Raw genomic sequence first — 15,247 nt, forward strand, 5'->3', positions numbered from 1 at the left:
GTGATTACTTCGAAAGTCCAACAGATTTACACATTCAATTGGGAGAGACTTCTCTGGAGAAGGATTTCTTCACAGACGCGCCTTTACTGCTGGTTCCGTCCACAGGATTCACGATGCCGAAAATAAACAGTTTAAATCGACTGACCTTAAATTCCTTTAGAGAGAGAGAGCCTTTTTGCATGAACTCATTGCGCTATTGCTATCGCTATTTCAATGCAGGTTCTCTTTAACGAAGACTTAATAAGGTCGATCCTTTATTAAACTGCCAAACGATGCCGACTCCTCTCAATCCTTCACTTGGATGAATTCTTCACTCTTCCTTCAAAACTGCCGGGATTGAGTAGATTGGCACTTCCAGCTACAAATTTCCAGTCCAAATGCAATATCTTGTAAGAGAACGCACCTTCCGTTTTAAAAATGAAACTGCGTCACAAAAACAAACGCAACAGAAACGGAGGCACAACACGTTCTACCTGGAAATCCACAAACTCAAAATCCCACTGCGTTACCTGAGTTGACCCTTATATAGTCACGGCCCCCCCACATGTCATCACGTGACCTCACAGCGGCGGGCAAATCACATCAGGTGACCTCCAAAAGACCATTACATCATTGTCACAAAAAAAACAGATCTCCTTGAACATGTAACAGCACCCACAGCTCCAATCTGCTGATGACACTACACTGATTGGCCTCATCTCATATAAGAGGCAGCCTACAGAGAAAAAGTCATCACGCAAGAAGAAAGGTGCAGAAAGAACTTGGCGAGATGCAGGACAGCTGGTTCAGCAAGAAGGCCAATGAAATCCAGGGCTATGTAGACAGCCACGACATAAAGCGCTTCTACGATGCGCTTAAGGCTGTATACGGACCCCAGTCCTCCGGCTCCTCACCCCTCCTCAATGCAGATGAGACGCAGCTGCTGACAGAGAAGAAGCAGATTCTGGATCAGTGGGCTGAGCACTTTAACAACGTCCTTAACCGCCCTGCCGACATCAACGACGAGGCCATTGCCCGCCTGCCCCAGGTGGAGATCAACAAGAACCTCGACACCCTCCCCACAGTAGATGAAGTCAGGAAGGCAGTGAAGCAACTCTCCTGTGGCAAAGCACCAGGACCCGATGCAATCCCTGCTGAGGTATACAAAGCAGGAGGCCCTGTCATGATGCAAAAGCTGACTGTACTCTTCCAGTCCATGTGGAAAAAGGGACAGGTCCCGCAACAGCTGAAAGATGCCAGCATAGTCCACATCTACAAGAGGAAAGGCAACCGCCAGTCTTGCGACAACCACCGAGGCATCTCCCTCTTGTCCATTGCGGGGAAGATTCTGGCCTGCGTCCTGCTCAACTGCCTTCTCCAACATCTTGAGCAAGGTCTGCTCCCAGAAAGCCAGTGCGGCTTCCGTGCCGAACGTGGGACCGCGGACATGATTTTTGCTGCGCGCCAACTCCAGGAAAAATGCCAGGAGCAACACAGCGACCTCTTCGTGACCTTTGTCGATCTAACCAAGGCTTTCGATACGGTCAGCAGAGAAGGCTTGTGGAAGATCATGGAGAAGTTTGGCTGCCCCAGCAAGTTCATCACAATCGTCCGGCAGTTCCACGACGGTATGATGGTGAAAGTTCTGGATGACGGCGACGAGTCGGAGGCCTTCCCAGTGACAAATGGCGTCAAACAAGGCTGCGTTCTTGCCCCGACTCTGTTCAGTATGGTATTCTCTGCCATGCTGACAGATGCCTTCCGTAACTACGAAGAAGGAATCCACGTCAGGTACAGGACTGACGGCAGGTTGTTCAACCTTAGGTGCCTGCAGGCAGTCACAAAGGTGCAAGAGACTGTCATCAGAGACTTGGTGTTTGCTGATGACTGCGCACTCAACGCCAGCACAGAGCAGGAGATGCAGCGTGAAATGGACTGCTTCTCACAAGCCTGCGACAACTTCGGTCTCACTATCAGCACCAAAAAGACTGAAGTTATGTACCAGCCTGCCCCAGGAAAGCCATACCAGGAGCCGCGCATCACGGTGAAGGGCCAGAACCTCCAGGCAGTCGACAACTTCACCTACCTGGGCAGCATACTCTCTCGCGCAGTGAACATAGACGCTGAGGTCAACAACAGGATTGCCAAAGCCAGCGCCACCTTTGGGAGACTCCGTGAGAACGTCTGGGAGCGGAGAGGACTCAGCCTTACCACCAAGCTGAAGATCTACTGTGCAGTGGTCCTTACCACCGTCCTTTACACCAGCGAGACCTGCACTGTCTACAGCAGACACGTCAAACAGCTCAACCACTTTCACCTGAGCTGTCTCCGCAGACTCCTCCACATCAGATGGCAGGACAAAGTTCCCGACACGGAAATCCTGGAACGAGCTGGGCTCTGCAGCGTCTACACCCTCCTGCTGAAAGCCCAAGCCCGGTGGGCTGGACATGTGGTCAGAATGCCAGACAGCCGATTGCCTAAGCAGCTGCTGTACGGAGAACTGTGTCAGGGCAAGCGCTCAGTCGGGGGGCAGAAGAAACGTTACAAAGACTGCCTCAAAGCGTCCCTCAAAGGCCTGGGTGTCAACATCAACACGTGGGAGACGCTTGCCCTCGACCGTCCAGCTTGGCGCAGCAAGATCACCACAGGAGCCCGTGCAGCTGAAGTCAGGCGCATCATCGAGGCGTAACGAAAGCGTGCTGTGCGCAAGGCCCGAGCAGCATCCACTGCCACGACAGCACCCACCCACTTGTGTCCCACATGTGGGCGAGCCTTCAGGGCCCCAATTGGCCTCATCAGTCACCTCCGGACCCACAGCCACCAATCTCCCATTTGACTTTGAAGCCCTGGTCATCTTCGACTACGAAGGACGAACAACAACAACGGCAACCCTGACACAGTGGTGTCAAGAAAACAACCTCTCCCTCTGGTTGTGGACTACAGGAGGAATGGAGATGGGCTAACCCCTGTTGACATCAATGGATCTGGGGTTGAGAGGGTAAACAGCTTTAAGTTCCTTGGCATCCGCATCACCAAGGACCTCGCGTGGTCTGTACACGCCAGCTGTGTGGTGAAAAAGGCACAACAGCGTCTCTTTCACCTCAGACGGTTGAGAAAGTTTTGTATGGGCCCCCAAATCCTAAGAACTTTCTACAGGGGCACAACTGAGAGCATCCTGACTGGCTGCATCACTGTCTGGTATGGGAACTGCAGAGAGTGGTGCGGACAGCCCAGCGCATCTGTAGACGTGAACTTCCCACTATTCAGGACATTTATAGAGACAGGTGTGTAACAAGGGCCTGAAAGATCTTTGGGGACCCGAGTAACCCCAGCCACAACTGTTCCAGCTGCTGCCATCTGGGAAACGGTACCGCAGCATAAAAGCCAGGACCAACAGGCTCCGGGACAGCTTCTTCCACCAGGCCATCAGACTGATTAATTCATGCTGACACAACTGTATTTCTGTGTTATATTGACTGTTGTACCTACTATTCAGTATAAATTACTATAAATTGCACATTGCATCTTTATTGAGATGTAACATAAAAATATTTACTCCTCATGTATGTGAGGGATGTAAGAAATAAAGTCAATTCAAAAAGTTACTTGTAAGGGTAGATGCAAAGCCCAGCTGGATGAATGGGAGGTCCAAAAGAAAGGAGTGAATGGAGACACGAAACAGAGGATTCATCAGATAATGTTGTGGCTGAGGAAACCACCAGGAGGGATCAGATCGTAGAGCAACAACAGAGGGATTAATTAGAGAATACTCGTGCACTAAATGTACCTTCCCAACACCAAGATGCACAAACTAGAAGAAGAAAAAAAGAAGTATGGCCAGAGATGTCAGAACCACCTCCTGCAGCCTCAGAGTCAGCTACAACCACCTCAGACCCTGAGATAGTTTCACAGCCACAATTCTCACTTGTCAAGCAGAGTGACCCCCACCCCCTTGTCAGGAAAGACGTTATACTACGAGAGTAAGAAATCCTCCACAGCAATGAAATCCATAAGCCCGAATGGACAATTTAAAATTTACTATGCTGTGGATATCCGTATAGTAGTTGTATTATACAGTATACAGTGTATACATATATTGACATATAATTTATCTAATTTGATATGCGTTCTATAATGTTGGAGTTTATAACTGAGCAGGGAAGGGTGTTGTGTATTTAATATATCAGTAATATTTGTGCAATCTTGTGTCTGTATGTGTAAGAATGCTTAATCTCCAAATATATATATATATATATATATATATATATATATATATATACACACACACGCGTATGGCGGTGGCATCCGTCAGGCTCCCGAGACCATGGATCTGCTCCTGGAAATTCTTGCTTCAGTCTGTCTTAGAGCAGTGTCTGTTGTGGCTGTAGAGTCCCACACGGGAGTGACAGTCTCGGCACTGTCCTCCAGTGTTGTCTTGGTGCTGTTTCTCCGACGAGTACGCTTTTCTTCAGCAGCAAGCCTCAGCTTCTCTTCTCCTCTTTTTACACCTCTGCGTAGTTCCAGCCTCCAGTGAGAGCGATCGCTTGCCATGTCTTCCCACCTCTCGAAGTTCATTTTCAGTGACTTCATGTCCCTCTTGTAAACGTCTTTGAAACAAAGATGGGGCTGCCCTTGTGCTCTCATGTCGGAGGCCAGTTCCCCGTACAGCAGGTCTTTCGGGATCATCCTGACTGACTTGCAGTGTACGTGGCCCAGCCAGTGGAGACGGCGTTGTTGGAGCAGGGTGAAGAGGCTGGGTATCTGGGCGCGGGCCAGGACCTCATTGTTGGTGACTCGGTCAGTCCACATTCTGTCCAGGATGTGTCTCAGGCTGTGAAGGTGAAGGCGTTGAGGTGCTGAAAGCATTCAGTCATCACTTGACACAGACAACATCCGTGGAGTGTACGAGTGGATCAAGAAAGCCATCGGGCCAACCCAGAGCAAGACAGCACCATTGAAAACCATAACAGACGAGACCATCAATGACAAAGGCAAGCAGATGGAGAGATGGAGAGATGGGTGGAGCATTACTCCGAACTCTTCTCCAGAGAAAACAGCATCTCGGACAGTGTGCTAGATGCCATGGAATGCCTGCCTGTCATTGAGGAACTTGATGCATTGCCGACTGCTGAAGAGCTGAGTAAAGCCATCGACAGCCTGCCAACTGGGAAGGCACCAGGATTGGATGGCGTTCACCAGAGGCCATCAAATGTGCAAAGGGCGTCCTGCTAAACCACCTGCATGAACCACTGTGCCAGTGCTGGACAGAGGGAGCAGTGCCACAAGACATGAGGGACTGTAACATTGTCACCATATATAAGAACAAAGGGGACAGAAGCGACTGTAACAGCTACAGGGGAATCTCCTTGCTGAGCATCGTTGGGAAGGTCTTCGCCCGCGTGGTCCTGAACAGACTGCAGAAAATAGCCAAAAGGGTATATCCCGAGTCTCAGTGCGGTTTCAGGTCGGAACACTCCACAATCGCCATGATCTTCTCCCTTTGACAGCTACAAGAGAAATGCAGAGAGCAAAGACAACCACTCTACGTTGCTTTCATTGACCCTACGAAGGCCTTCGACCTTGTGAGCAGAGACGGCCTGTTCAAAATCCTCACCAGGATTGGTTGTCCCCGAGGCTCCTCAGGATAGTTCAGTCATTCCCCACAGACATGAAGGGCGTCGTTCAGTTCGACAGCTCTTCTTCGGAGGCCTTCAACATCCACAGCAGTGTGAAGCAGAGCTGTGTGCTTGCCCCCACCCTGATTGGCATCTTCTTCGCAGTCATGCTGAAGCACGCCTTTGGAACATCAGCTGATGGTGTCTACCTCCACACCAGATGGGATGGGAGGCTGTTCAGTCTGTCCTGGATGAGGGCGAAAACCAAGGTTCGTGAAGTATTCATCAGGGACATGTTGTTTGCAGATGACGCGGCACTGGCAACACATTCTGAAGAGCAACTGCAACGCTTCATGGACAGCTTCTCAAGAGCCTGTCAGGACTTCAGCTTCACCACCAGCCTGAAGAAGACCAACGTGTTGGGCCAAGGCGTTGAGCACTGTGGTAAACCATGTATATATGTTGTAAACAACAGGAATTCTGCAGATGCTGGAAATTCAAGCAACACACATCAAAGTTGCTGGTGAACGCAGCAGGCCAAGCAGCATCTATAGGAAGAGGTGCAGTCGACATTTCAGGCCGAGACCCTTCGTCAGGACTAGTCCTGACGAAGGGTCTCGGCCTGAAACGTCGACTGCACCTCTTCCTATAGATGCTGCTTGGCCTGCTGCGTTCACCAGCAACTTTGATGTGTGTTGCTTATATATGTTGTAACTTGGTTACCTGTCTGGACACACCCCTCTGCTGACTGCCCCTGTGGCTCCTCCCACAGAGCCCTGTATAAAGGTGTTCGCCTTGCCCCTCCCCCTCAGTCCGGGGGCAGACACTCACTGTGGAGGTGGTATTGTACAGCGAATAAAAGCCTTTCAGTATTTTACCAAACCTCAGTCTTTTGGAGTAATTGAAGGTGCTTCAATTTTATTTGCTGTACGTTTTAAAACATGGAACAGGCCCTGAGACCAGAAAAATTAGACCTCTATCTGCAAACGCCTGGCGCTGGAAACGCTTTCGAACTCTGGCTGGCCTGCTTCGAAGCGTATCTAGAGGAGATTAAAGCGACCGACCCCGTAGCGAAGCCCAGAGTTCTACTCTCCAGGGTCAGTCCATGGGTCTATTCGCTGATCAGAGACCAGCCGAACTACGACGGCGCGATGAACGCACTCAAAAGACAATACCTGCGGCCGATAAACAGCGTCTATGCTCGGCATCGCTTAGCGACACGGCAACAACGCCCCGGGGAATCGAGTGCTGAGTTCGTGCTGGCCCTACGGACGCTCGTGCGGGCCTGCAATTGCCAGGAGCTGACTGCGGCGCAGCATGCAGAACTCCTAGTGAGAGACGCCTTCATCACAGGGACCAGGTCAGTGTACGTGCACCAGCGGCTGCTGGAAAAAGCCGATCTTACCCTAAGTTCGGCGATGGAGCTGGCTGATACGTTGGAGGCTGCTCTGCACAACTCCAAGGCTCTCCAGGCACGCGATCCCCCGATGGCCTCGTGGGTGCCGCAGACCCCGCAATCTGCTGGCGAATCGACCTCGGCTGCAGCCAGTCGTGAGTCCGCGAAGTGCTACTTCTGCGGACTGGAGAAGCACCTCCGGAAACGCTGCCCGGCCCGACAAGCTACCTGCTCCAGCTGCGGAAAGAAGGGCCACTTCGCCAAGGTCTGTAAGTCCAAACCGCGAGCGGGATCGAGCAGCGCTGCATGCGAGACGTGGGGGTCGCCATCTTGCCTGCCGCCATCTTCCCTGCACACTGCCACCACGTGCAAGACGTGGGGGCCGCCATCTTCCCTGCACACTGCCACCACGTGCGAGACATGGGGGCCACCATCTTGGTCGGCGCCACCTCCCACCACCTACGACCAACGGGTGCTCAGGGGGCACCCCACCACGCCGGACCAAGACAGCGACCCCACCCTGGCTTCTGTGACCCTCGACCAAAGCGCTCTCCACCAGCTCGCAAGGTCAATGATGGACATCCTGGTGGAGGGGCACAGGACAAGCTGCCTGTTTGACACAGGCAGCACGGAGAGTTTTATCCACCCGAACACGGTGCAGCATTGTGGACTCATGATACGGCCGGTAAGTCGGAGGGTCACCATGGCCTCCAGGTTGCATACAACAGACATCCGGGGGGGTTGTGTAGCGACACTAGTGGTGCAGGGCACAGAATATCGGGACTTTACGTTACTGGTCTTGCCTCAACTGTGTGCTCCTGTGCTGTTGGGGTTGGACTTCCAGAGCCACCTGAAAAGCGTGACAATGAAGTGTGATGGGCCCCTCCCGCCAATCACTGTCATAAATCCCCTGTTTTGTAGAGATATGTCACGTACCCCGCTACTGACCACACACACACACCGACCCGCGCATCCCACCCAACATCATGCCAACTGCCACACTACCGACACCACTTGCGGCCTCTCCACCCTCAGGATCCCTCCCCCACCGCTGCTCGCCAACCTGACCCCCGACTGTAAACCTGTGGCAACTAAAAGCAGGAGGTACAGCGCGGGGGACAGAGCTTTCATTAAGTCGGAGGTGCAGCGGCTGCTCAGGGAGGGGGTCATTGAGCCAAGCACAAGTCCTTGGAGGGCGCAGGTGGTCGTTGTTCGGAACGGGGAGAAGAATAGGATGGTCGTGGACTACAGCCAGACCATCAATAGGTTCACGCAGCTCGACACGTACCCTCTACCCCGCATCACGGATATGGTCAATCAGATAGCACAGTACAAGGTGTACTCGACCATAGACCTAAAATCCGCTTACCATCAGCTCCCCATCCGCCGGGAGCACTGCCCTTACACTGCCTTCGAGGCGGACGGCAGGCTTTATCAATTCCTGCGCATCCCCTTTGGTGTCACGAATGGTGTATCTGTCTTCCAGAGGGCAATGGACTGGATGGTGGACCAGTGCCAACTGAAGGCCACGTTCCCATATCTGGATAACATCACCATCTGCGGTCACGACCAGCAGGATCACGACAATAACCTCCAAAAATTTCTCCAAGCGGCCAAATCTTTCAACCTCACCTATAACAAGGACAAGTGTGTATTTGGGACCACCCGACTTGCTATCCTTGGGTGTGTCGTGGAGAATGGAGTCATTGGCCCTGACCCCGACCGTATGCACCCCCTGTTGGAACTTCCTCTTCCCAATACCCTCAGAGCCCTCAAAAGGTGCCTGGGCTTCTTTTCATATTACGCCCAATGGGTCTCTAACTATGCAGACAAGGCTCGCTCCCTGGTCAAGTCCACCACATTCCCCCTCTCAGCCGAGGCCCACGCGGCCTTCAGCCGCATAAAAGGGGACATTGCCAAAGCAGCAATGCATGCGGTGGATGAGGCCATTCCCTTCCAAGTAGAGAGTGACGCCTCCGACTTTGCGCTGGCTGCTACCCTCAACCAGGCGGGAAGACCAGTGGCGTTCTTCTCCCGTACTCTTCAAGGCCCTGAAATTCGGCACTCTGCGGTGGAGAAAGAGGCCCAGGCCATAGTGGAAGCTATAAGGCACTGGAGGCACTATCTTGCCGGCAAAAGGTTCACCCTGCTAACTGACCAGCGCTCAGTCGCATTCATGTTTAATAATCAGCAGCGGAACAAAATCAAAAATGATAAAATTCTGAGGTGGAGAATCGAACTCTCCACCTACAACTATGACATCATGTACAGGCCTGGGAAGCTCAACGAGCCCTCCGATGCCCTATCCCGGGGAACGTGCGCCAGCACGCAGATCAACCGGCTATGTGCCCTACATGTAGACCTTTGCCACCCGGGAGTCACCCGGCTTTTCCACTTCGTGAAAGCCCGGAACCTGCCTTACTCCCTTGAGGAGATCAGGATGATGACCAGGGACTGCCAAGTCTGCGCAGAGTGCAAACCGCACTTCTACCGACCCGAAAAGGCACCACTCATCAAGGTCACCCGCCCCTTTGAGCGACTGAGTGTTGACTTTAAGGGCCCCCTTCCCTCCACCGACCGCAATGTGTACTTTCTTAACGTTATTGACGAGTACTCGCGGGTCCCCTTCGCCATCCCCTGCCCTGATACCACTACCACGTCAGTTATAAAAGCCCTGCGCAAGCTCTTCACTCTGTTCAGATACCCATGCAATATCCACAGTGACAGAGGGTCCTCGTTTATGAGTGACGAGCTGCGCCAATATCTACTGGCTAGGGGAATTGCAACCAGTAGGACCACGAGCTATAATCCCCGGGGGAATGGACAGGTGGAGAAGGAGAATGGCACAGTGTGGAAAGCCACACTCTTAGCCCTCAGGTCAAAGGGACTGCCGGTCTCCCGCTGGCAGGAGGTCCTTCCCGAGGCACTCCACTCCATCCGCTCCCTGTTATGCACAGCCACCAATGCCACCCCTCATGAGCGGCTCTTTTCTTTTCCCAGAAAGTCGACCACTGGGACCACCCTACCATCTTGACTGATGTCCCCGGAGCCAGTGCTGCTCCGGAAACATGCGAGGAGCAATAAATACTCCCCGATGGTCGAGAGGGTTCACTTACTTCATGCGAACCCCCAGTATGCCTACATGGTTTTACCTGATGGGCGGGAGGACACAGTCTCCATCCGCGACCTGGCACCCGCAGGAGCACGAGGCCCCTACCCTGAACACTCCGTGGTGACTATTGACCCCGTACCCACCAATGTATGTACCTATGAGACACCGTGCACCCCAAACCCTATACAGACACCACACGACACTCCCATACCGGGCGCGACGCACACGCACGAGGGATTACCGACGCCTAACGTGCTGACACCTGAAGTCAGGCCGGAGCCAGCACAACCGCCATCGCTGGTGCTACGTAGATCACAGCGACGGACTCGACCGCCTGATAGACTTAACCTGTAAATATACTTCTTGTAAATATTGTCAGTCACTTCACCCCGCGGGACTCTTTTTAAAAAAAGGAGGGGTGAATGTGGTAAACCATATATATATGTTGTAACTCGGTTACCTGTCTGGACACACACCTCTGCTGACTGCCCCTGTGGCTCCTCCCACAGAGTCCTGTATAAAGGTGTTCGCCTTGCCCCTCCCCCTCAGTCCGGGGGCAGACACTCACTGTGGAGGTGGTATTGTACAGCGAATAAAAGCCTTTCAGTATTTTACCAAACCTCAGTCTTTTGGAGTAATTGAAGGCGCTTCAAGCACCCCCCTGCCATTACCATCAACAACTGCGAGCTGGAGGTAGTTCACGAGTTCACGTACTTTGGCTCCACCATCACGGACAGTCTCTCCCTAGAGCCCGAGATCAACAGATGGATTGGACGAGCAGCCTCAAGATTTGCCAGGCTGACAAAGAGAGTCTGGGAGAATAGAAAGCTGACGACGCACACCAAGGTTGCAGTCTACAGGGCCTGTGTCCTCAGCACACTGCTTTACGGCAGCGAGACTTGGAACGCCTCAACTATATATATATATATATATACACACACACACAGATATACACACACACACACACACACACACACAGATATACACACACACACACATATATTTATTTATTATTATATATATATAATATAAAAAAGTCGCTTAAAGTAAAGATAAAGTTACACTCGTATTTTCGGACTTCCGTGTTTTCTTGGAATTAGTTTAATGTTTTGAAGTTGCAAAACATAACATCTCCCTCAGTACTGCCCCTCCCTCAGTGCACCCCTTCCACGGTGGGACCTCCCCTCAGCACCACCACTCCTACCGCAGGATCCTCTCCTCCCTCAGTGCCTCTATCCCAAGGCACTCTATCCCAAGGCAGGACCCCCCCCCCACTATGTGCCGCTGCTCCCACGATGGGACTCTTCCTCAGCACCTCTCCTTCCGTGGTGGGACTGCCCCCTCCCACTGTGCCTCCCCACCCACATCAGGACCTCCCCTCTGCACTGCCCTCCCACGTGCGACCGCCCTTCGCACAGTCAGACCCGTCCTCAGTGCCACCCCTCCAGGGGCAGATCAACCCTCAGCACTGCCCCTCCTACAGCGGGATTCCTCCCTCAGTGCCGCCCCTCCCACAAGGGGACCCCTTCTCGGTGCCATCCCTCCAGGGGCAGATCAACCCTCAGCACCGCCCCTCCTACAGCGGGATTCCTCCCTCAGTGCCGCCCCTCCCACAGCGGGATTCCTCCCTCAGTGCCGCCCCTCCCACAGCGGGATTCCTCCCTCAGCACCGCCCCTCCTACAGCGGGATTCCTCCCTCAGTGCCGCCCCTCCCACAAGGGGACCCCTTCTCGGTGCCATCCCTCCAGGGGCAGATCAACCCTCAGCACCGCCCCTCCTACAGCGGGATTCCTCCCTCAGTGCCGCCCCTCCCACAGCGGGATTCCTCCCTCAGTGCCGCCCCTCCCACAGCGGGATTCCTCCCTCAGTGCCACCCCTCCTACAGTGGGATTCCTCCCTCCGTGCCGCCCCTCCCACAAGGGGACCCCTTCTCGGTGCCACCCCTCCAGGGGCAGATCAACCCTCAGCACCGCCCCTCCTACAGCGGGATTCCTCCCTCAGTGCCGCCCCTCCCACAGCGGGATTCCTCCCTCAGTGCCGCCCCTCCCACAAGGGGACCCCTTCTCGGTGCCACCCCTCCCATTGTGGTGTTTGCTCAGCTGCCCCTCTAGAGTGAGGCATCGGGATTTAACATTGTTTTTTCCGTGCTGCAGACAGGAACCCTGACGGAGAGTGGGATGGATCTGTACACCGTGGTCCCAGCTAAAAATAAGAGGTGAGTGGATGGGTAAATGCTGTTCCTGGGAGACTGTTCCCCTGCTGCCAGTTGACCTGCTCTCGACAGGTGGAACCCCTCTTTTGATACCCTCCCCATACAGGCAGATGCCCTGCCGGTCCGACCCCCCCCCTTACAAAAGGACCCCTTATTCCCCAGCGCTGCACGCTCTGTCGACATACCCTGTCCCCACGTCGCACAACAGGCAGATACCCCAGTGTCCCGTCCAGACTAGCCACAAATGGATTCCAGTAGCCCTACAGCCCCAGCACACCCCCTATGTGTAAACACCCTCGAGCCCCCCTTTGCTAGTTGACAGACACAATTCGGACAGAGCCTGTTTGGAGTCGTCCCCAGCCTACAGCTCCAGACAACCCCATCTCCATGGATTTTTCCCAAACTACCCCTGTCACCGATCTGCCTGACAATCCCCCCTGTGATTGGCAGCTTCCTGTACAGCGACAGTGAGCTGATGGCACAGGCGCTGAAGGAGGAAGAGGAGGTGTTGGCTGCCATGGCGACCTGTCACTCGCTGACCCTCACTTCGTCCCACACCTCCCTCCAGGGAGAGCCCCTCGATCTCGCCCTCTTCCGGGCCACCAACTGGGTGAGTACAACATCCAACCCACCCCAACCTGAGAAAGTTCTGGCCTAGCAAGGTTGCTTCCCACTATGGGCGGGGCAGTGACGAGGAGTTCCCCACGCTGGAGAGGTGGTGAGGAGGGAGCTCCCCACCGCAGGAGGGACAGTGAGGAGGAGTTCCCCACTGCAGGAGGGACAGTGAGGAGGGAGCTCCCCACCGCAGGAGGGACAGTGAGGAGGAGTTCCCCACCGCAGGAGAGACTGAGGAGGGAGCTCCCCTCCGCAGGAGGGGCAGTGAGGAGGGAGCTCCCCACCGCAGGAGGGACAGTGAGGAGGAGTTCCCACCGCAGGAGGGACAGTGAGGAGGGAGCTCCCCACCGCAGGAGGGACAGTGAGGAGGAGCTCCCCACTGCAGGAGGGACAGTGAGGAGGGAGCTCCCCACCGCAGGAGGGACAGTGAGGAGGGAGCTCCCCACCGCAGGAGGGACAGTGAGGAGGAGTTCCCACCGCAGGAGGGACAGTGAGGAGGGAGCTCCCCACCGCAGGAGGGACAGTGAGGAGGAGCTCCCCACTGCAGGAGGGACAGTGAGGAGGGAGCTCCCCACCGCAGGAGGGACAGTGAGGAGGGAGCTCCCCACCATAGGAGGGACAGTGAGGAGGGAGCTTCCCACCACAGGAGGGACAGTGAAGAGGGAGCTCCCCACCTTGGAAGGGGCGTGGGAGAGGTAGTGAGGAGGGAGCTCCCCACCGCAGGAGGGACAGTGAGGAGGGAGCTCCCAACCACAGGAGGGACAGTGAGGAGGAGTTCCCACCGCAGGAGGGACAGTGAGGAGGGAGCTCCCCACCGCAGGAGGGACAGTGAGGAGGGAGCTTCCCACCACAGGAGGGACAGTGAGGAGGGAGCTCTCCACCTTGTAAGGGGCGTGGGAGGGGCGGTGCAGAGTCCTGGGGTGGCTGGATCCTGTGGAGGGGGAGGTGAAAGGTGAAAGGGTCCTAGGGGAGGGAGGAGAATTGGAGGGTGGAGGGGACAGTGGAGGAGGAATCCTGAGTGATGAGGTGGGGTCCCAGGGGGAAGAGGGTGAGGAATGTCAGTGGGGGGGTTACTGATGGGATGGGAAGGGAAGGGGTTGTGGTCCCATGGTTGGGTAAAATGACCTTCCCCTGTTCACTGTATTGGCTCACTTGGGGGATTCCCTCTGCTTGCAGATCCTGGAGGAGATGGTCTCCGGACGTCCGGACCCACCCCAGCCGCTGCTCGTCGTCAGGCCCACCCGGCTCCCCCAGCCCCAGGGCAGCTCCACTCGGCTGGTGAGTGTGGGTTGTCGAGGGGGGGGTCCACTACCCCAGCCGATGACTGGACCGGCCCAACCCGTTTAGAATGGCACCCGTCTCGTTCCAGCAGCCCTCCCCCCCACCCTGTCTTTCATCGACCCTCCCCCACCCCCCCCCCCCAGCCTTCTCGGTCTCATCCTCCCTGCGCTGTGTCGGTCTTGTCCTCCTCCTCTCCCCCACGGCTGACCCTCAAGCCAGACCCCCACTCCCCACCTCTGTTGACCCTTTGTCCCCTCTCCCCTCTACTTCCTTCCTCTTGGCCGAGTTCTTTCCTCACTTCTCCCTCTCACTTCCTTCTCTCCTCCCCATTGTTCCCCTGATTCCCTGCCTAACTTTCTCCCCTTCACTTCCCCTTCCCCCTCTCTCTCCCCTTCTCCCCTCCCCTCCCGTTCCCCCTCCCCTTCTCCCCCTCAACCCTCTCCCTCTCCCCCCTCCTCCCCTCCCCCCATTGCAGGTCTGCCGTTTCCGCTCAGGCATCGGCATTCTTCGGCAGTTCCCTTTCTCCTCGTCACTGCAGCGGATGACGGTCATCGCCAAGGACCTGGACCAACAGCGGCTGGTGGCCTATTGCAAGGGGGCCCCGGAGACGGTGGTGAATCTGTGCAGCCCAGACTCGGGTACAGTCCTGGGGTTGGGGGAGACCAGCCTGAGCTCCTCCCTGCTGGTCAAGGGAAGGAATTAATTGCAGTTTAGTAGGAGTCATTTACCCCTCCCGCCCCGACACCGACCTTCTCGGGGGTTCATGTGTCCTCACAGCGGGGCAGATTGCAAATCCCACATACACACCGTGGCAGAGTTTAGAGCTGAACCCGGGTCCCTACCCAGTGCCGCATAAAAATCTTTCAAAGTCTGATTTTTCCCACATTCCATGAGGTTCCCATTCCCAGGAATCCAGCCTCCCCTCCATGGGCTCAGTCTACACTTCCCACAGCCTCAGCAAAACAGAATCGAAGACCAGCCTGGATGTTCCCTCTTCTTGCCCACCCCAGAAGAAAAGCAGGCACTACCTGGCCCAA

The 15,247-nt window shown here is 55.0% G+C and overlaps 1 protein-coding gene across 4 annotated transcripts in view; it reads left to right on the forward strand.

Moving 5' to 3' along the window:
• The window catches only part of LOC134346901 (polyamine-transporting ATPase 13A3-like), a 224,126-nt gene that overhangs the window by 170,894 nt on the left and 37,985 nt on the right, over positions 1-15,247 (forward strand). For all 4 annotated transcript variants that reach the window (XM_063048732.1, XM_063048733.1, XM_063048734.1 and 1 more), the window contains exons 14-17: positions 12,256-12,317; positions 12,765-12,924; positions 14,106-14,207; positions 14,686-14,848. In XM_063048732.1, the coding sequence (XP_062904802.1) occupies positions 12,256-12,317; positions 12,765-12,924; positions 14,106-14,207; positions 14,686-14,848 (487 nt within the window). The remainder of the gene's footprint in view (positions 1-12,255; positions 12,318-12,764; positions 12,925-14,105; positions 14,208-14,685; positions 14,849-15,247) is intronic.

This window comes from Mobula hypostoma, chromosome 5, assembly GCF_963921235.1.
Source record: "Mobula hypostoma chromosome 5, sMobHyp1.1, whole genome shotgun sequence".
Lineage (NCBI taxonomy): Eukaryota > Metazoa > Chordata > Chondrichthyes > Myliobatiformes > Myliobatidae > Mobula > Mobula hypostoma.